Raw genomic sequence first — 22,351 nt, 5'->3', positions numbered from 1 at the left:
ATCCATCATCTCACCCTGCAGAGCTGGAGGGGCTTCAGAAAGAGATTGAACCATTCAGTATCATAAGATGACAAGCAAATGGAGACTCACCACAGCCACAGCATCACTGTCAAGGACATCTGAAATGCTCAGCACTGTGTAATAGGCCACGTTGGTTAGGATATAGATGAGCGTCACAATTGGCATAGAAATCCCAATGGCCAGGGGCAAATTTCTGTCAGGAGAAGTGAGATAGGACTACCTAGAATCAACTCTCCTTGGAGTCAAGGTTCACCCAGGGATTTTTAATAGTTCCCTGGCTCTAAGTCTTTGAGGCAGGCTCCTCTTTCCCACATGGTCAGGGTGGGTATGAATCCCATGCTCCTTTCTGCTGAGAAACAGAGAGAGAGAGACCGACCCCTCTCTGTGAAGATAGCTGGGGCTCAATATTTGATCCTTGCCACAAAAGGACCAATCGGTCCCACGGAAAGAGGAGCAGTGTCCTCCAGGGACTGGAGGCCAGGCTGGGAGGCTGACGGCCCAGAATAAGCTTCCAGCTCCCCAGGCTTCAGTGTCAGCACCAGAGTATGAGGTTCTAACACCTTAGCCCCAGCTGGGTGAGCTACTGCCCACTGGAGGATCTCTCCTGGAGCAAAACCTTGCGGATCCTCCAGTGTAAACCCAAGGGTGAAGAGGCTTTCCCACCTTCTCTCATCCTCAACCTAGCCCCTAATCTCTCTGAGCTAGAGAAGGAGGAGTAGGGAGAAGAAGGGATGAGAGAAAGAGAAAGGGGAGGGAAGAGAGCAAGTGTGCCCACTCTATCAGCAGGAGTTCCAGCCAAGTTGGGGAGTGAGAGTGTGATCCCACCGTTACCTTTCTGGGTTTTTGATTTCTTCGGTTACAAAATTAAGGGTGTCCCAACCTGAGTAAGAGAAGAGGGCAGAGTAGAGGGCGAGAGAGAGGTCTCCCATGTCCCAGGAGGAACCCTCAAAGGCATCCTGAAAGTGCTCAGAGTGTCCTGTGGGGACAAAGGCAGGGGAAGGGGTTCAGTGGGAAGGAAGAGGAAGAAGGAGAGGAGAGTTAGAACGTATGAGCAGAAGAGAAAGAACAGGGAGAAGCAGTAAGAAAGAGGAAGCGAAGATGGGGAAAAAGAGAAAAGGGTCAAGAAAAGAAGGGAAAAGCAAGCAGGCAGAGGGAAGAAAAAAAAAAACATAATTTAATATTCAAAGAACAACCACCAGCTCTCCCTATACTTTATCACCCCACCCATTCCCTCAAGAAACTGCATATTCCTCTAGCACAACTACGCAATCTCAGAAAAACAAAGACATTCCTGGCTGCCTTCTGAAATGATAACGCCTTTTCCAGAAAAGCTCTAATGTAGTTCCAAGTGACCTCACAGTAGGCCAGAGCTCTTCTTCCTATTTTTAGAAAGAACCCTGTTTCACATAAAGAAGGCACTTTTAATTAATAATTAGGCCTTCCTGTGGAACTGTCTGTTGTGGCCAAAACCACTACACAATTTGGTCACACAGTTTTCTTGTTCTCAGAAGAGAACTCTGTTGCTCTACTTGTTGCCTGTGGCAGGAAATCACAGGCTATGTAAGAACTGGGGTCCTCACTATGCTTGGGGTAGGCCTGAGCCACTTCCGCTCTTGGAGAGCCAGCCTAGGCACCTGTCATTCTCCTTAGAGGCCTCTGGAGACCACACATTTGAAAGCCAAGGGAGTAGCAGGCAGGTGCTACCTTCTGAACACCCTGGAGGTTTTTAACAAGATCCAGACTTATAAGGAAGCCTGCCATTACCCCCTGCAAAAAGTAGAACTGTTCCTTCAATGTGTCCAAAAGGGCTGGGTAGGCAGCAGGAGAAGGGAAAATAGAGGTTTTCGTGCCCCAGGTGTGCCAGTCATCATACACAGCAATGGTTTTCTAAGGCACAGATCTTGAAAGGAGGATAACTCAGCTACCCTCTTTGACCCCAAGATGATCTTGAGACTCAAGAACACTGAGGTGGCTGGCTGTACTAACTTGGCACATGTGCACAAAGGTACTGGACCAGCTGCCAAGGCACTTAAAAACAGAGCTTTCTGAACTCCAAAACCATTGTGTGTTTAATCCAATGGATCTGAGTTGGGGGGTGGGCGGTGAGGTGTCTCAGCTCTCCCTGGTAAATGTAAACAAAGTTGAGTTTAGAGACAATCTAGAGAGCAACTGAGATTTGCCTGGCCAAAGATACCTCAAGACTTCCCTAAGAGCTCAGGAGACTTGTCTACCCTCACTGTCAGTCTACTCTGATTCAGGAATGAAAAGCTTTCTAAAGCCAACATGCAGGAAAGCCAGTGCCAACTTCATACTATTTTAATATTTTGCTGAGAGCTGACTTTAAGACTGAATGTTAAATAAAAGCAAATCCAGATGAAGAGTAAAGGCTACAAAATAACCACTCATTCCTATACTCCATTTAACCCCCCCCCACACACACACACACACCTTCCCACTCCTCTCAAGGACGGCCAGGTCTTTCTATTCACTGCCTGGCAGTCACAATCCAAAAACAGGGCCAAGCAGGGCTCACTCTATCCCCATCAGTTACATTTATGACCCAATTACACAAGATCCAGGTTTCAAAAACTCCTGGGCTCCCAGCTGCCTTCTTGCAATGTTCCTAGCCTCCACAAAGGGAAAGCAGCCCTGAGGGAGAGACTGACTCATGTTCAGTTTGGCCAAGCCAGCCTGGCCTAAGAAGCCCAGGAACAGATGTCTTGCTCTCCCTGACAGTCTACTTATATACACAGAAAGAGCCAAGATTCCCCATGTCCTCCTTAGGAAATCTAGGCAAACTCCCAGAGTCATCCACCCTCCTTCCCAGCCCAGGCCCATCTTACCCTGGCACAGTTTAACGAGGCCCATGATAATGATGGCAATGAGTGCTAGGACCTTGGCATAAGTGAACGTGTCCTGAACACGTGTGCCCCACTTGACATAAGCACAGTTCACAAATGTCAGCAGGCCTAGAAGAAAAAAATGTAACATCACTGGCAGGCTGGAGCTGAGGCCACAGTGATCCAATCTCTTCTTATAGAGAGCATCGCTTCTGTCCCTGCCTAAAGCAAAGGGGCCAATGGATCAATCAGAACCAGAACAGGCAATGGAGAGGCATCCACGATCTGCCCATCACTGGTGACAAAATACAAAAGCATGCATTAACACATACACATAAATTCTGACATCCAGAATCATTTTTGGGGAAAAGCCCCCAGGCCCAGGAACGATGGACTTCACCCATTTTTTCCCACTCAAACTCCCAAGGTTCCAAACCATCCAAGGCACAAAATATTTCCATGGCCACAAGAGAGGCCTATCAATTGAATGCAGGTGGCAAGTCACCTAGGAATTACAGAGATAATGTTTTGTATATAAATACATGATGGTTTCACATACATCCTCTCAATTAATTCCCATAACCCAAAAATAAAGACATTCTTACTCTTGTTTTATAGATGAGGAAACTGTGGCTGAGGGAGGCCAACCATCATTCCTTAGCTTATAAGGTCCTCCCCCAAATTCCCCTCCATTTCTATCCAAACCTCCCAATTCTCAGTGAGGTCCATGGAGAAGCGAGCTTACTTGAGCATTCCCCAGGCTCCTGCCTATACTACTGGCTTTATTTCCAGTTCCTTGTGGACCACAGTGATATCTGGGCCCTGTGCTGAGGGTCCCAGCGCCTTACCCCTGCTAAACAGGGACTGCTTTGACCCACTAGGAGGACACAAGAACAGAATACAAGGGCCTCCACAATGACACTGCCAAGTACTGCCCTAAGCCTCCAAAAAAACAGAACTTTTTTTTTAAGATTTATTTATTTATTTATTTGACAGACAGAGATCACAAGTAGGCAGAGAGGTAGGCAGAGAGAGAGGGGAAGGGAAGCAGGCTCCCCGCCAAGCAGAGATCCCAACGTGGGACTCGATCTCAGAACCCTGAGATCATGACCCGAGCCGAAGGCAGAGGCTTTAACCCACTGAGCCACCCAGGTGCCCCAAAACAGAACTTTTATAAGAACCTCAAACATTATTGCAAAATCTTTTGGGCTCATCCTTCAAGCCACCTCTGTCTACTCCTACCCATTTTGCACTCTCTTCAGCCAGAGACTCTCTCCTTACTGATGCCATATATACACTTAAAAGAAATGTCCTTTACTCCTCATGCTGCCACAGCCAACAGTGACTCCCACTTTCAAGGTCTAGTTCAGTCACTACTTCCCCTGTAAAATCTTCCCCAAATATACCAGCCAGCCCCTCACTGAGCTCTCTCCCCCTGAACTCTACAGACTCCCACTTCACAGCACAGGTTAGTATCTATGCTATACTTATGTGGACACCTATCTCAAGAAGGTCCTCCCTTGGGCATTTGTGTGGTGCTTCCCCAAGAAGACCACAGTTATGGAGCGGAGGGAGACAGACAAAAGCATATTGTCTTACTAAGCTTACTGCCAAGCAAAGAGGGGAAATGATGAATCCTGGTTGGAATCAAGAGGGTGATGACTTTCACTTAACCACCAATTCCATAAAGCAAGGCAACTGTCAGAAAGTTGACATTCCTCCACTCAAATGGGAGGAGAGCCTAGAGCCTGTGGAAATAAACACGGTGCCTGAACAGGCTCCATGGTACTTTAAGAGCTTTCACTCACTGGAAAGCCTAGGTGGCTAACTTGGTTAAGCTTCTGCCTTCGGCTCAGGTCATGATCCCCGAGTCCTGGGATCGAGCCCCGAGTCAGGCTTCTTGCTCCAGTGGGGAGCCTGCTTCTCCCTGTGCCTGCTGCTCCCCCTGCTTGTGTTCCCTCTTTCTCTCTTTCTCTCTCTCTCTCTCTCTCTGTCAAATAAATAAATAAAAGTTTGAAAAGAAGAGATTTCACTCAGTAGTACTCTGGCAAATGACACAGGTGCTCACTAGTCAGTCAGGAGTGGGAGCACAGTCAAATGGGAGGGAAGGCCAAAGGAATGCACGCTGCTGCCCTGCTAATCAGAGCTCACTGTGTGGAGCTAAGCCTACATCAGCTAGCATAAGGATTACCTAGTTAACAGCCACAGTAATCCACAGACTCCTGTGCAATACAGTAAGCATATTCTGAGGTAACCTCCAGGCCCCTGCTCCTGCTCACCTGTCATGGCTGATCACCCAAACTAAGCCCATTCAATTGCCTTTCCCAGGAACAAAGACTGGGGTACCAAGAGACTGAATCTATCAAACAGTAGCAGAGTTGGGAGATACAGCAAGTCAAAGTCACATTCAGGCCCTTATAATAGAGGAACAAAAACCACAAGAAAACAGAGGAAGGAAGCAGGACTATGAAAAGCAGCAGAAGTGAGAGGGCGTACAGCTTGTGAGAAAAAGACCAGCAGAGAAAGACAGAGAAATTCATAGAAGACAGAGGTGGAGAGACGAGAGACAGAGATAAAGATAGAGAAGGGACAAAAAGAAAGGGAGACAAAAAGATGGACACACACATGAAGAGATTATTTCACAATGCCCTGGCTAGACTCACTGTGCTTCTGCCTTGTAGCAACAAGATGGGGGAGAGAAGCAGACATAATCCTCAGCTCCGATGGCGGCACTCCCTCTCACTTCTACTCTTTCTCCTTCCCTCCACCCTGCTACAGATTTCCCCCTGGCTTGCTCCTCTTGGCACAGGAGTAAATACTGCACACAGTGGCAATTCCATAACTCTGCCAATAAGTAAAAGAAGGCAGCACCTCATGGAAGTCTCTGCAGAGGCCATTCTGAATGACAGTTGGAAAAATACAAAAGAGCCTGTCACAGTGGTTGCCTCTGGGGAAGAAGACCAAAGCTCTGGAGAGGGAGAGAGACTTCTTCCACTGTATACTATTTTATACTCCGAATTATTTACCATGCACATATGCTTCTTCCTCAGTAAAAATTAAACTGCTTAATCTAAAGCAATGTGCAGCCAGGGAGCAAGGCCAGGAGTAGGGTGAGGTGAGGAGGGCGCCTGGTGCACAAAATTTAAGGAAACACTCACTTTCAGGACCACTTGGAGAACCTGAGAGTGAGTGTGTCCTTAAGTGCTGCCCCAGGAGTCTTGCTTGCTTCATTTACTCTCAGCTCTGCCAGAGAACAGAGCTCCAAAAACAGTCTACCAGCAGAAGCCAGGTCCCCTGAGTGTTCTCCTGATTCTAATCAAGAAACATTTCACCATCTGATCCCCACCCCTCCAAACCTCCTCAAATTCCATTGCCATCCAGGACCACAGATTCTATCAGAGCTCAAGCACAAGGCTGGGCCTGAAAGGCCACGTGCTCAGATAAAACTACCATAACTACAACATCCAAGCCTTCCCTCCCCCTTGATCTCATTTCCTTGCTGGGAAGTCTACACCGCTGAGTGGGGAGCGGGGGGAGAGGGGTCCCCTGTGAGGGTCTTCAAGTTCTGGGGGCATGATGCTAGGAAAGGAGTACTCACATAGCAAATCCACACCTAATCCCAAAGCAGAAACAAATCTGCAAAGTCTCTCTGTGGCAAAAACTGCTAGTTATCTTTTAATATCTGTTCCTCCATTTTTCCTTAATAATACAAATTTTAGCTAGAGTGTGGGCTACCTGAATTAAAACTGACATTTACCAGCCTCTCTTGCAGGCAGGTACGACCAAGTGACTAAGTTCTTGCTCCAGGGAGGTAAGCAAAGTTTCATACAAATAAGACCTCAGGAAGTCTCTTTGAAGGGCAGAGCATGCCTTTCTTTGTCCTTCCTGTCAGCCACAGTGCAGACTTGACAGCTAGAGCTTGAGTAGCCACCTTGGACCACCAGCTAGAAGTCAAGTGCTGAGGATGGCAGAGCAGTAAGGCAGAAGGAAGAAACCAGGCTCCCTGAAAAATTATGAAGTCACCCTACCAGCCCCATACTGTCTACCTTTAATATGTGAGAGAAACAAACTTCAACATATTTGAGCCATGCTGCTTTCAGTTTTCAGGTGTCTGAAACCCAAATTAATCCTGGATAATATACGCACCCTAAGACCAAACTGTGCCTCTCATATTCTCTTTCTGATGAGGAGATCACTTGGCAATCCACAGCTATAGTGACAGTTATGCTGACAGTCAAGGCTCCCTTTTCCCACAGCAACAGGGAGGAAGAAACCCTTCCAATTCCTCCCACAAACAAGCTGGGTGTTACTAAGGGGAACTTAAGGACAGAGGAATGCAACCCTTAACAACAACAGCAACAAGGTGGGAGAAGAAAAAAAGCTGGGGAGAGACCATCTACAAGTATATTAGGAGAAAAATGTTCTACAACCGTCCAGGAGAGGTAAATCCTTCCGAATGGAAATCCTGGAATCTGGAGCTCCCTCTTGGGATACACATGAGTATGTCAGGTATATGCCTCTTTAAGAATCCTCCTTGTTTTTAATTACACAAATATACACATGTAGTCTTATTATCAAACCATCCGAGCTCTGTACAAGGGTAGACTCCAGGGTCTTTGAGATTATGGTAAAAAAGACCCAGTCCTTCTGAGTCATGTCACCTTCAGAACATGAGAGCTGTCTATCCAGAGCAACAACTGACCAAAGTAGGGAAGCATACCCTTCCTTCTCAGAACCCTGCCCAGGCCCGAGTCCAAGACAGCAAGAGACAACAGAAAGCTATTCAGGCATTACACAGTGTTTCTTCACTCCAGTCTCCCCTTGAGAAGTCTCCCTCCCCTGTCTCCTGTTCCTGCTCCTCTCCACTGCCAGCCTTCCCAAACAAACCCTGGGGATTGAGGGAAGTGGCATCTCAGCAGTAAGCAAGGCTCTGCTTTGATGCCAGTGTCAGTGCTGAGTGACTTCTATGTTGAAATCTTCATAGCAAATATTCTCGAATGATGTGTGTGAGCCTACACAACAGGCAGAGAACCCCACAAAGATAAACGGACTAAGAAAAATTGTCCTTCCACAATCAAATCAAGTGCTGTTGGGCACCTGAGTTACCAATAACACTGCTGGTCACCTGGTCAGAGAAGGGACCTATGGACCTCAAGAACTGCCATTTTCCCCTACCGCTCCGTAAGTAAGAACCTCTAAAAACACTCAGCCCAGTGGGCAGCCTGAGGACCCACCCAACACAGAAGATTCCAAGATCCCAGAACACATATGAATGGAACGCACTGTTAGGATAGAGTTTCTCAACTTCAGCACTGTTGACATTTGCGGAGAGTAAGTCTTAGTTGTGAGAGGCTGTCCTGTACTTTATAAGATGCTCAATAGTACCCCTGGCTTCTACCCACTAGATGCTAGTAGCACCCCTTCCAAGGAGATGTGACAACCAAAAATGTCTCCAGACCTTGCCAAATGTTTCTGGGGGAGGGGGGCAAACTCACCTCTGGTTGAAAACCACTGTTCTAGGATAATGAAGAGCTAAGATACCCTGAAATTCAAAAAAGTTGCTAAGATCTATCTGCCAGTATAACCTGGGAATAGGGTTGGGGGGGGCTGCTGGAAAGCCAGGATGTCAGAGAGAGATGCCTTCAAGGGCCAAGAAGGTAATGCAACTGAGCAAAGGCAAGAATGTCTGGGTATAGGAGCGCCTGGGTGGCTCAGTCAGTTAAGCATCTGCCTTCAGCTCATGTCACTGGGGTCCTAGATCAAGGCCCGCACTGGACTCCTTGCTCAATGGGGAACATGCTTCTCCCTCTGTCCGCCACTCCCCCTGCTTGTGTACTCTCTCTCTATGACAAATAAATAAATAAAATCTTTAAAAAAATAATGTCTGGGTATAAAACAAGAGGGAGTGGAGGGCTATAGTAGACTGAAGAGTGTGTGCTCCTTTGAAGGGACCAACCAAGAGCACCTGGGTGGCTCAGCTGGTTCAGCATCTGCCTTTGGCTCTGCTTGGGTCATGATCTTGGTGTTCTGGGATCAGGCCCAGTCAGGCTCCCTGCTTCTTCTTCTCCCTCTCCCCCTCCCCCTCACCATGCTCTCTTTCTCTCTCTGTCAAATAAATAAAATATTAAAAACTTTTAAAAAAATAAATAAAGGGAGGAACCATGACACAAAGGCAGCTAATTTTGTCAGGAAGGAATCTGGGCCCAAGGTTGCCAGAACTTTTGATTTTTCAGCAGAAAAGTCCTGGTTTTCAAACGTTGGCAAGTAATTCAAAATTGCTTACAACACTAGGACAAACAAATATATCTGTGGGTCAAGTTTGGCCTGTAGGCCATCAGCTTGCAGCTCTGACCTGCAGTTGTTATATGAAGAATGTCTGGGCCCTTCCTTCTAGAATTAAACTTTGATTATCTAGCTTGCATGGCTATAATTTCTGTAGACAGTCTTCCAAAAAACAACCTGGACTCTTCTTAATTTCAAGACTAACTCAATTCTCCTATCTTACCTAAATTTCTCAGTGGATTCAGCGCAGATTTTGTGGTTTTTACCCCTAATTATGACCTAATTGGTTTCTTCCAATTTTGTCTCTTAAGACCACTGCTATCCCTGCCCAAAGAGACTCCCTTCAGCACATGATGCATCAGCCCAATTCTTCACCCTAACTTACAAGAAGAAAAACAAGCTGAACCCTAAAGTCTTGTCAGTTAGGACAGGACATGTTTTTTGTTGTTGCTGTTTTGCATTTAAAGATTTTATTTGTTTCTTTGACAGAGAGAGATCACAAGTAGGCAGAGAGAGGTGGGGAAGCAGCCTCTCTGCTGAGCAGAGCGCCTGATGCGGGGCTAGATCCCAGGACCCTGAGATCAGGACCTGAGCCGAAGGCAGAGGCTTAACCCACTGAGCCACCCAGGTGCCCCAGGACAGGACATGGTTTTATGATTTAAGCCCATATCTGACAAGTTCCTACCTGCAGGCATGCATTATGGAAAATCCTGGGCTTCTGGGATAGGGGCTTGAAGGAATTCTGATGGTGAGTAATCTGGGTAAAAGTACACTTGAATGAAAGAAGTTACAGATACACCATGACTGCACTTCTAAGAGGTGAGGTCTCCCCTCCAATCGAAAGAACAGTTCTAGCCAAAAAAAAAAAAAAAAAAGCAGTTCCTGGTATGGGAATGGGCTTTGTAAGGACAAAAGAACAAACGCAATAGAGAAAATCATAAAGGAAAAAAGATTTCCCAAATAAAAATCTTCTGTACATGAAAATTATATATAGAGATGTCCTTTGATTCGTTATCTTTGGAATTCACCCTAAGGCCATCACGAGACCAACTGCACAGGCACTCTTAAGTGCTTAGGTAAAAGCACACCCTCACAAAACCTTCTAGAAGAAAACTGGGTAGCACATGAAGAATCTTAAAACAATTTATTTCTTCAGACACAGGTATTTCTCCTGTATAATTAATTCTATCCTATAGAAAAAAGGTGCAGAAACTCTGAATCTTTATATACAAAGACTCCCACAGTAATATTGTTTATAATAATAATACAGAGCATTTATTCTATGCCAGACACAGAGAAGTACTGTATGTGTACTGATTCATTTATTCCTCATGACAATCCTTTTAGTAAGTACAAGTGATATTTCCACTTTCAAGTGAGAAAACCAAGGCAACAGTTTAATTCCTTCAAGGTAAACAGCTGGAAAAACAGCTGGTAAAACTAGAATCAGTCCTGGTCTGGCATGGGAGTCCATGATCTTAACCACTATACCACACTGCCAGGAAACTACTTCTGTGTCCCTAAACCATGTTTTCTAAGAATATTTGATGAAAGCGATTAAATATTAAAATTTTTAAAGTATTATACAAACCAGAGAGAGTATAATCTCAAGAGTACTTTTTTTAAAAAATGAGATAAGGGGCACTGGGTGGCTCAGTTGTTAAGCATTTGCCTTAGACTTGGGTCATGATCCTAGGGTCCTGGAATTGAGTTCTGCAGCTTAAAAAAATGTATAAAAAAAAAAGCACAGAAAAAAAACATTAGAAGGTATTTCACACAAGTAGTAGCAATAGTTCTCTGGAAGTTAAAATTATGGGTGGAGATGCCTGGGTGGCTCAGTTGGTTAAGCATCTGCTTTCAGCTCAGGTCATGATCCCAGCATCTTGGGACTGAGTCCCACATGGGACTCCTTGCTCAGTGGGGAGCCTGCTTCTCCCTCTGCCTGCTGTTCACGCTGCTTGTGCTCTCTCTCTGACAAATAAATAAATAAAAATCTTTTAAAAATAAAAAATAAAATAATAAAAAAATTAATTATGGGTGATTTTTCTTTTCTCCATTTTTTTGCGCTTTCAAAGTGCCTATAATGTCTATGTATTACCTTTAAATAATAGTAATAAAAATAAAAAGACACTACTTTAAAAAATGTTTCTTTGAAGAACATTCCAAAAAACATGATGTACTAAACTTAAAAAGCAGAATATAAAGTTATATGCAAAGTATGATGCCAGTTCTATAAAAGAATGAAATGAAGACATGATTTAATTATTAAGGGTGTTCATCTTTTGGTGGTACATTATGGGTGATTTGAGGATAAGTTCATCTCCCTAATGAACACATTTCATAATCAGAAAATTCTTCTTTTTTTAGAAAACTCAGGCCAGAGTTCCCCTGGCCAGACCCTAACACACATACAGCTGAGTACCCACCTTCCCCCCTCCTGGGGCTACATGTTGAGGGGTTCCCTTTAACATTTGTCTTTAACAAATTCCTTAAAGTCAGGAACCACAGTGTACCATACAATCCTTTTTTGCTAACTCCAAGGTATTCTCGGTCTATTTTTAACACTGTGGATAAACTACATATACTGCCAAAGCTTTTGCAAGCAGAGATATGGAAAGAACAGAGTATAATTAAGTGCTCCTGGCAGCACAGAGCTAAGGAACACAGGGAATTCTGCGCCACTTCTCAGTTAAAACACTGGCCCTACAAGACTGGGTAAATTCATAGCGATCTTCTCTTCTTTTCAGCGATTTCACACAGAATCCCTCCTGACCACTGCATGAGAGAAAAAGGAAAATAAAGAGGGATCAACTGGCATCTCCTGGGTTCTGACCTCAGAAACCCAAATATAGGGCACCTGGGTAGCTCAGCTGGTTAAGTGTCTGTCTTTGGTTCAGGTCACGATCCTGGGGTTCCTGGATCGAGTCCCACATCAGGCTTCTTGCTCAGCGGAGAGTTGGTTTCTCTCTCTAGGCTTCCCCCTGTTCATGATCTCCCTCCTTCTCTCTCTCCCTGTTCTCTTGCACTCTCTTCCAAATAAATAAATAAAATCTTTTTAAAAAAAGAAAACTCAAACGCCAGTGAGAAAAAGCCATTTTGGTGTGGTGCCTGCTGCTTAGAATGGGCTGCAAAGAGTGGCAGTGGCAGGAAACAGTGGTCCTGTAGGCTGAGGGTAACACCTTGGGACCCCAACAGTCTAGAGAAGTCTCTTTCCTCAGACTCTAAACTGGTTTAAACTGGGAAGTAAAGTAACTTATTTTTGAGAAGCAGGATAAAGTCCTCAGCACTAATAGATTTTTCTGGGTTAAGTTACAACTAGTGATGTTGACTCCAATCAAAACATCTGATAAGACAAAAGTAAGACATGCACCAACCTGTCGCATAGACTGGGGAACAGAACTCTGGAAGAGTCAAGATAGAAGGAATATGAGGCACCAAGAGTCACAAAAAGACTCAAACTTCTCTCATCTCTAACCTTTACCCTTACTTATCTCTCAGGGTTAAATGACTTTGGTGAGATTACTTCTTCAAAAGGTAAAATGCAGGGCACCTGGGTGGCTCAGTCAGTTAAGCATCTGGGTCAAGATCCCAGGGTCCTGGGATTGAGTCCCACATTGGCCCCCTGCTCAGCAGGGAATCTGCCTCTCCCTCTCCCTCTCCCTGTCCCTCTCCCACCATGCTCCTGCCCAGTTTCTCTCTCTTAAATAAATAAAATCTTTAAAAAGAAAAAAAGAGACAAAAGGTAAGATGCCTCTCTTCCCCCTCCTCCCAAAAGCAAAATACGGTGTTCAAGTATCACGTACCATTACCATTACCAAAGGAACCCACACCCTCAAACATACTCCCCCACTAAACCCCATACTTACATATGCAAGCAGCAGCAAGGAGACGACAGGCCAGGTACGGGGGATCACAGGTAGGGAACGAGGGCTGGATGATGTAGTTGGCGAAGGTGATGGCAATGATGGCCTGACTGGTGGGCTCAACAATTAGCAAGGAGGCCCACAGGCGGATGAAGGCAATGAAGCCCCCAAAGGCCTCTAGAATATAAGCATAGCTGGCCCCAGACTTTGTGATGGTGGTCCCCAGCTCTGCATAGCAAAGGGCACCAACAACAGAGAAAAGCCCACCAATGGCCCATACGACCAATGACAACCCATAGGAGGCAGTGTATACCAGCACGCCCTTGGGTGAGACAAAGATTCCTGAGCCGATCATGTTGCCCACCACCAAGCTGACCCCATTCAACAGCGAGATCTCCTTCTTTAGCTGCATAGTTTCTGCAGTCTGTTGAGGCTTCATGCTGACATCTTCCCTGGGCTGGCTGGCCTCTGGAATAAGATGGTAGGCTGGTGGGGGGCTCTCCAGTTCCCTGGCTTCCATGGCAAATGTTTCCTTCACACTTGTGTTTACTGTGGCCTGGCAAAGAATATCAAAGAATATAAGTATGTTAGTTTAGGGCAGAAGCTGGTGAGTCTCTGGTTTAGACTGGCAAAGCCAACCTTTTACGAACAGCATGCCTTACACACAGACTTAAATATAATGAGGTTGTATCCGTTTCCACCACAAGACACAGAGAAATAAATGGAGGTAGGCAGATAACTAGTGCTCCCAAGAGATAACTGTGAGAGCTCAGCTGATGGCAACTTCCAACAACAGAGACTTGGAAGTTGGAAGTTGGCTTAACACAGAGGGTAGGCTGGCATTAGGTTTATCCATAGCATGGATTCTCCCTGAGGTGTACTGTTGGTCTGGCTGTCCCATTTTATTTATTTATTTATAGATTTTATTTATTAATTTGACAGAGATCACAAGTAGGCAGAGAGACAGGTGGGGGGGGGGGAAGCAGGCCCCCCGCCGAGCAGAGAGCCTGATGCGGCACTTGATCACAGGACCCTGAGATCATGACCTGAGCCAAAGGCAGAGGCTTAACCCTCTGAGCCACCCAGGCGGCCAATGGTCTTACCATTTTAAAACCTACAAACCTGTCCTGCAAAGACCAGACTCTCACTACCAGGTTCACAGCCCTAGTCAGCCTGATAGATCTCTCACTGCCCATACCCACTCACCTCCCCCAAACATAAACAGGAACTTCTGCAGTATCCAGCAACATGTGGACAAGTCTGTAACTACTCTCAGGCCGGCAAAGAACATGAGCAGGTGGCAAGAAAGGCTAGGAAGATGCGAAGACCAGAGCTGTTGCAAAGACTAGAACAAACAAAGGACCTTCATGAAAATACACACCTGTGTGTTGCTGTGTCTACAACACCAATCATATTTCCTACATTGCTGCTTGTCCATTCAATACATCTTTTTCCAAAGTGCCCAGAAAAGAGAGAGAATATAATTAAGACACGATGGAGAAAGAACATCCAGAGGGCACCCTAACATGGGGCTTGACTGCTATAAGTTTATTTGTTTTCCTCCTTAGTATGCCCCTCACTACCATCTGGGGTTGCAAAGAGATTCTCCCAGAACAGGACCCAGAAACTGTGACACCCAGTCAGAGCTATGTGGCTTCTCTTATCCACAGACCTGGCATTAGAAGGCATCCCATGGGGAGATGGCACATACCCCTACTTTTGGTTTAGAGTTGAGCCAGTCCAGAAACCTCAAAGAAGTTAGATTCCACAACAACTTATATATGAAGAACCCAGAATCTGTCAGAGGAAGACACACACCTTCCCGAATCTGCACTCAGCATGAACTTCTCCTGCTCCCAATCCCTGTGCCCCAGTAATCAGGAAGTCAGATCACCTACTTACTCCCACCTCATCTTCTGGATAAAGGATTCCTGTAAGCCATACGATTCCCACCCAAGAATCAGTCTTTTAAGGTCACAGAGATAACTTCAGAGATAAGAATGAGATCAGTACATCATCTTCCCAGAAGCCTCTCATCTGCTCAATAAAGATAGAAGTGCCAGAAACTCACCTCCCGGAGCTCAGAGTGAGGGAATAGCCACTCAAGAGTAAGCAGTTCTCAGGGAAAAGTTCAGTCGCCACAGCTCTATCCAAAACTCCTGCCTTACCTGTCCCGGTCCCCTGCCAGGGTCTGCACTGGAGATAAGTGAAAACACTCCTCTGGGGGCACTAGCAAGCCTTCCCTCACTCCCAGCCTACCTCTGCTTAGATAAGACCTGGCTTTAAGGCACACCACTCTTCTTTCACTCTTGGCACCAAGCCATGCAGGTTTTCCTATGCAGGCACAGGCATGTGGGTACATACTTGTTTTCACGTGTCCGTCAGGTGAGCCAAAGCAACCATGAAAACAAACTTGGAAATAGCAGAGGAGCCTATATTCTCACATGAGTCAGTTACAGACCTAGATTGCCTTTTTCCACCCAACTCAACAGAGAGGCGAGCAGAGAAACCTGGTCCCAGAGACTACTTCAGGTTCCCCTCTATTCAGTCAGACCCTAGCTAAATGGGGAGAGGAGGCTGGGGCTCTCACATATTCTTTTTGGATCTCTGATACCAGAGTATGGGTTTTCTACACATCAAACAATCTGGAAACACCAATTTAACTCAATCCTGATGATGAGGGAGCAGAAGGCAAGCTGAGGACAAAGCACAGGCTGAGGACAAAGCACAAGCTGACACCCCACAACCCCCACCCCTAAGGTGGGATATATGTGACATTCCTCAGCACTCCTGACTGCCCTGAAGCTAAGGGAAGGAAAAACAAATGGTTAATTTATAGAGATATAGTTCTGCAGGACAGGAGTTTACAAATGTCTTAGTGATTTACAAGAAAAAAGCATTCTTATCAATAACCTAACTTCCAGAAGGAAAGGTAGATAAAATTAAGTGTCCTTATGACTTGAGGCAGGCAGAGTATAATGTTCACCCAGGGCAGCTCTTTCTGCCCAAGGACCCTGTCCCCATGCATTAATAAAACCAGCATTTTGCACCAAAGATGTCTCAAGAATTCTTTCTTGGCTGCTGGCTCCAGACCTCACCCCACCAAACCTCACCTATATTCCAAAACTGCATCACTGACACTATTAACCTGGAGCTCCCTCAGGTTAAGGGCTCAGTCTCACAAAACTGCCCCCTTTTCAGATGCCAAATACAAGCACAGGTTGTTATCAGGGCTTCCAACTGACTGGCTATAAACTGGAGGGTCCCACTACCCCATCCTTGGGTTCAATTAATTTGCTAGAATGGCTCACAGAACTCAAGAAAACAGTTTACTCACTAGATTACCAGTTTATTATAAAAGGATATTACTCAGGAACAGCCAGATGGAAAAGATGCATAGGGCAAGGCATATGGGAAGGGGTGTGGAGTTCCATACGCTCTCTGGACAAGTTACTCACCCAGCACCTCCACCTGTTCACCAACCCGAAAGCTCTCCAAACTCTGTCCTTTTTGGGTTTTTATGGATGCTTCATTACAAAGGCATGACTGATTAAAATCCTTGGCCATTAGTGATTGATTCAATCTCTAGCCCCTCTCTCCCTTCCCCAAAGGTCGGACTGCACTGAAAGTTCCAACCACTTAATTACACAGTTGGTTCCTCTAGCAACTAGCCCCCATCCTCAGAAGATCTGGATGCTTTCCAAAAATCACCTCATTAACAAAAACTGAGAGGCAGGTTGAAAGGGGCTTGTTATATAAATAACAAAAGACATCCATTTCACTTTCATTGCCCTGGAGCTATTTCAGGAATTGAGAGCAAAAGCAAATATTATAACAGAAAATGCCCCTATGGCTCTTATATAGGAAATTACAGGAACTGTGTCTAGAAACAGTGGATGAAGACCAAATACTTATTTATTCATAATATCACAGGGAAGGAGAGAAATTAATCTCACAGGAAAACAAAATTAGTATAAAATGGAATTGCCGTGGCTTCTAACTATCCATGTAGGATACAGAAAGCTGGGAAAAGCATCACTCCAACTCCAATGACAAGAAAAAAACAAATAATCTACAAAACCGTAACTTTTCTTGAAGCCATCAGAGAGCTGAGGTTACAGGACAACCTACTGGACTGAAATTTAAGGAAAAACAGGCACCTCCCTGTAGAGATGCAAGCTCTGGTTCACCTGTGGCACACGGAGAATGATGCGACCAACATGTAGGCAAGTAAGAAGACCTCAGGTACAATTTAATGAATTACTAAAGGTCTTGTGTGGGTTAGCAAGAGCATAGACAGTCAGAGGTTTTTCTCCACAGACCTCAGTGGATTGGATGTTCATAAAAAATACTAGGCAGTTCAGCTTCGGTCATGATCTCAGGGTCCTGGGATCGAGCCCTGAATGGAGCTCTCTGATCTGCTTCTGCCTGCCTCTCTGCTTACTTGTGATCTCTCTCTCTGTCAAATAAATAAATAAAATCTTTAAAAAAAAAAAATACTAGGTAGAAGACCAGAGACCGCTTCTCAGTAGTGCTAGCCTAGAGAAGAAAAGCAATCAGTACTCTGGGAAAAATGCAAAGGTCTTTCCTAAAGAATAAAAATTTACACCCTTGGAGAAAGGGAGGCAGCTGGGGCAGAGTAAAAGAAAAATAAAACAACCCTTATGCCTGGAGGAAAGAGGAAATTCTGACCCGGACCACCAGAAGTGTTCTACCTCTGAGGCAAGAAGAAGATCACCAGAAAGATCTTCACCCCTCTTCCCCCCAGACCCAGAAAAACAGGGCCTGCCTAACACTGAGGCTGAACCAAGACAACAAGAGAATCCCTGCTCCCCACCACCAGGTAAGCAAGCACCCAGCAACAAAAGGAAGACCTAAAGTTGAGGGTAAAGCATAAACATTGAGGAAAAGCCCTCCCTCCAGCAAACCCATCCGAAACCTAGGAATTTGAAGCTCCCATGTGCACCTAAGTTAACCATAACAACAAAACCCAAACCCAACTCATCTCCTAACCGACTGTAACTCCCACTCTAAGAGCCTACAAAAGAAGAGATGTACCCAGAATAAAGACTTGCCTCACTCTCTACTGTTTTAAGTCCTATATCTAGCAATCAGTAACAAATTACAAGCAACACAACAAAAGGCAAGAGAAACAGCCTACTATCAAGAAGCAAAGTAATCAGGGGCACCTGGGTGGCTCAGTCGGTTAAGCATCCAACTCATGATTTTGACTCAGGTCATGATCTCAGGGTTGTGAGATGAAGCCCATGTCAGGCTCTGCACTCAGCAAGGAGTCTGAGTGGGATTCTCTCCCTCCTCTCCCTCAGTCCCTCCTCCTGCCCAAAGGCATCTTCATTCTCTCTCTCTCTCTCTACCAAATAAATAAATAAATAAATAAAATCTTAAAAAAAGAAAATTAAGGAAGCAAAGTAATCAACAGGACAAGACTTACAGATGACCCAGATACTGGAACCACAAGGAATTTAAAATAACTATGATTAATACATTAAACACTCTAATGTAAAAGTTAGACAGCATGCAGAAACAGATATGAAATTTTAGCAGAGAGATGAAAACCATAAGAGCCAAAGTGGAAAAAATTGAAAAAAAAAAAAATAGAATGGAGCCCTCGAGAATTATAGGATGATGTCAAATGATCTGAGGTAAATATAAAAAAATACTTTTTGGAAAAAAAAAAACTTTTTGGGTGGCTATTTTTATTTGCTTTAGAATATAATCACCTGCCTCAAGTAAAAATAGTAGCAATGAATTGTGGATTTATAGCATATATAAAAGTAAAATATAGGTGGGGAGCCTGGGTGGCTCAGTTGGTTGAGTATCTGCCTTCTGCTTTGGGTTGGGGTCATCATCCCAGGGTTCTGGGATTGACCTGCATCTGGGTCCCTGCTCAGTGGGGAGGCTGCTTCTCCCTCTTCCTCTGCTCCTCTGCCGCTCACACTCTCCTCTCTCTCTGTCTTGTTTCCTCTCTCAGATAAATAAATAAAATCACTTTTTAAAAATTACAGCATAGAAAATACAGTCAATAATATTGTAATAGCAGTGTATGGTGACAGATGGTAATTAGACTTCTCATGGTGAGCATGTATGGAATTGTGGAATCACTATGTTGTACATCTGAAACTAATATAACATTGTGCATCAAATATACTCAAACAAAAAAAAATTTTAACAAGTCAGAAAAAAAAAACACAAGCAACAAATAGAAAACAGAAAACAACTAGCAAGATGGAAGTTTTTTTTTTTAAGATTTTTATTTATTTGACAGACAGAGATCACAAGTAGGCAGAGATGTAGGCAGAGAGAGGGGAGGGGGAAGCAGGCTCCCCGCTGAGCAGAGAGCCCGATTCGGGGCTTGATCCCAGGACCCTGAGATCATGACCTGAGCCGAAGGCAGAGGTTAACCCACTGAGCCACCCAGGTGCCCCAAGATGGAAGATTTTAATCCAACCATCCCAATAATAACATGAAATGGAAATGATCTAAACATACCAATTAAGAGACAGTCGCGGACAGATTACATTAAAATGCAAAACCCAACATGTAGTCTACGAGAAACCAGCTTTAAATATAAAGACATTGGAGGGCGGCTGGGTGGCTCAGTAGGTTATAGGTATAAAAAGATAGGTTAAAAGGTTATAGATAAAAAGATAGGAAAAGATAGGAAAAAATAAACCATGCAAACACTGATTGAAAATTGGAGTAGCTATTATTAACATTAGACTAAAACTTGAGAATTAGAAATATTGCTAGGGGCGATTCACAGACCTGTATCCCTGGGGCTAATAATACATTGTATGTTAATAAAAAAATAAATAAAAAAAAAGTAATATTGCTAGGGATAAAAAAGGACATTACATAATGATGAAGAGGTTAATTCACCAAGAAGACAATTCCAAATGTGTATTCCTCCAACAACATAGCTTCAAAATACATAAAATACATAAAGCAATATCACAGATCTGAAAAGAGAAATACACAAATCCACAATTACATTTAGACTTCAAAGCACCTCTCTCAGCCAAAATAGAATACGTAGACATAAAATCAGCAAGATCTAGGGCCACCTGGCTGGCTCAGTCAGTAGAACATGAGACTCTTAATCTCAGACTCATGAGTTCAAGCTCCATGTAGAGTGTGGGAAAAAAAAAAAAAATCAGCGAGATCTAAAAGACCTGAAAATGGAATGTCCCAACATAGCTCTTGTCTAAGTAATTATGTGAATTCTGAGTGGGAAAGAAAAAAAAAAAAAAAAAACCTGGCATCTGCAATAGGTTTACCTCCACGCAGAAGAGCAGGACAGGATGGGGTGGGAGACAACCTTCTAAGCAGAAAAAACACCGCTTTGGGTCCCCAAGTTTCACAACAGAAAAACAGCCCTATCTCTCAGTTGGTAGCAGAGCACTGTTAGGAACCCTCCCCCAGGTGCTGCCTGAGGCCTTTAAGACCAATTCTAAGCTTCTTAGCGGGGTCTTATCACTATGTCCCCCCACCCCCACCCCTGACCCCAAAGTCCCACCCAAGGTCCTGTCCCAAGGAATTACTTGCAGTTTCCAGAACCTGGAGTAGTCCAGAGTTTCCAAAGTCCATCAGACAAACACATCTTTGTTCATACTGAGCTCTCTGCTTCTAACACTCTTCTCCCACCTTTCCCCCAACAGCCTAGCTGCCATCTTTCTCCATATATCTCCTTGTCCCCATAAAATTTTTAGTACATACTTCTGCTTAGCAGCCCCTTCATTCTGTCGCATTTACGTAGCTTCAGTCTCCCAACTAGTTTGCGAGTTCCTGATCTACTTTAACAGCACCCAGTACAAGGCCTAGCACAGGCTCAGTACTCAGTCCATGATCACTAAATAAAATATACCAAGGACAGAATAGCTGAAAGAAAAAATACACAACAAACCCTCCTGAAAGTCTAACACCTTGAGCCACCTGCTTGCCAGAACAATAAGCAAAAAAAGCCTTAAGTAAAGAGAAGTGATCAAACTTCAGTCTGAGACAGTGGTTCCCATCATTTTGTCAAAGTAGTTGTTCTTTAAATAACAGATGATGGGGAAAAAATTATAACAAGCAACTATGACCACAATAATGGTTTTGAATTCATTTGCATTTAATTAGTCACCACTCTATCTACAGCAGTCCATACCTGTGTGAGATGCATTGTTTATCCTATCCCCACAGAACAGATTTGCAGACCTTCTGCAACAATGGGCTGAAAATCAAGGAGCTCCTAACTAAGCCACTATCTCCAGCTCAGTAGCCTGGTATTTGGGGGAAAGAGTATGCAACAAAATCTTACCAGATCATCTTCTCTGAACTGGCTATCTTCCTGCCTTCCATTTTTATCCAACTGATAAGAGAAATCGGTATGTGAAGATCACACACAGTATGAGATTTTCAGTCTCTCTTTCTCTAAAATCACTATTGAAGACAATTTCCATTAAATCATTCAGTGTAACCGCTAAGTTTCTGTCTTGAAAAACTAGCATTAAACCCAGCCTGTAAGGACACAATGCAGCTTTCTAGTAGGTTTTCATCCTGTTTTACAGGCTCCTGCACCAGATAACAAAGGAACTCATAAGACTACTAATATTTCCTCATGAAAATTTAACCATGAAACTACCACATGCAATTTTCAGGGGGGAAAAGAAAGAAGAATCTTTCGAAGTTCAGTTACAAAGAATACTTTAAAAGCTGGATTTAAAAACTCTTTTATAGGGGCACTCGGGTGGCACAGTTGGTTAAACGTCTGACTCCTGGTTTTGGCTCAGGTTAATGATCTCAGGGTGGTGGGACCGAGCCTCACATTGGGCTCTGTGCTCAACACGGAGTCTGCTTAAGACTTTCTCTCCCTCTGCCCCTCCTTCCATGCCCATGCTCTCTTTCTCTCTCAAAATAAATAAATAAATCTTTATTTATTTAAAGATTTCATTTATTTATTTGTCAGAGAGAGAGTGCCTGAGCACAAGCAGAGGGAGCAGCAGGGGAGCAGCAGGCAGAGGAAGAAGCAGGCTCCCCACCTAGCAGGGAGCCTCACATGGGACTCAACTCAGAACCCTGGGATCATGACCCAAGCCAAAGGCGGAGACCTAACTGAGCGACCCAGGCATCCCAAATAAATAAATCTTCAGAAAACAAAACTCTTTTATAATTGATGACTATGGGGGAAAATATTGTTGAGAAAAATACTAAAATCTCTACTGTGAAAACGTAGACTCTTTATTTTCTAAGCTTTTCTGAGATTTATATATTTCCTCAATTAACAGGTGTTAATTTTTTTAATGCTTAACTCTCCTTCTCTCTCTCTTCTATATATATATATAC

The 22,351-nt window shown here is 44.3% G+C and overlaps 1 protein-coding gene across 3 annotated transcripts in view; it reads right to left on the bottom strand.

Annotated features, from left to right (window-relative positions):
* The window catches only part of LOC111152921 (solute carrier family 7 member 6), a 34,605-nt gene that overhangs the window by 9,621 nt on the left and 2,633 nt on the right, over positions 1-22,351 (bottom strand). For 2 of the 3 annotated variants that reach the window (XM_022511661.1, XM_022511664.1), the window contains exons 3-6: positions 13,010-13,562; positions 2,865-2,990; positions 853-997; positions 91-214 (exon numbers count right to left, since the gene is read on the bottom strand). In XM_022511661.1, coding sequence (XP_022367369.1) covers positions 91-214; positions 853-997; positions 2,865-2,990; positions 13,010-13,526 — 912 coding nt within the window. In that variant the 5' untranslated portion in view covers positions 13,527-13,562. Of the gene's footprint in view, positions 1-90; positions 215-852; positions 998-2,864; positions 2,991-13,009; positions 13,563-21,326; positions 21,361-22,351 lie in introns of those variants that run through there. The other variant, XM_022511662.1, reaches the window with a different exon arrangement.

Source organism: Enhydra lutris, unplaced genomic scaffold (assembly GCF_002288905.1).
Source record: "Enhydra lutris kenyoni isolate GAN:26980312 unplaced genomic scaffold, ASM228890v2 scaffoldscaffold30, whole genome shotgun sequence".
Classification (NCBI taxonomy): Eukaryota; Metazoa; Chordata; class Mammalia; order Carnivora; family Mustelidae; genus Enhydra; species Enhydra lutris.
The sequence above is the reverse complement of the archived record's forward strand: the minus strand, read 5'-3'. Positions and strand labels throughout refer to the sequence as shown.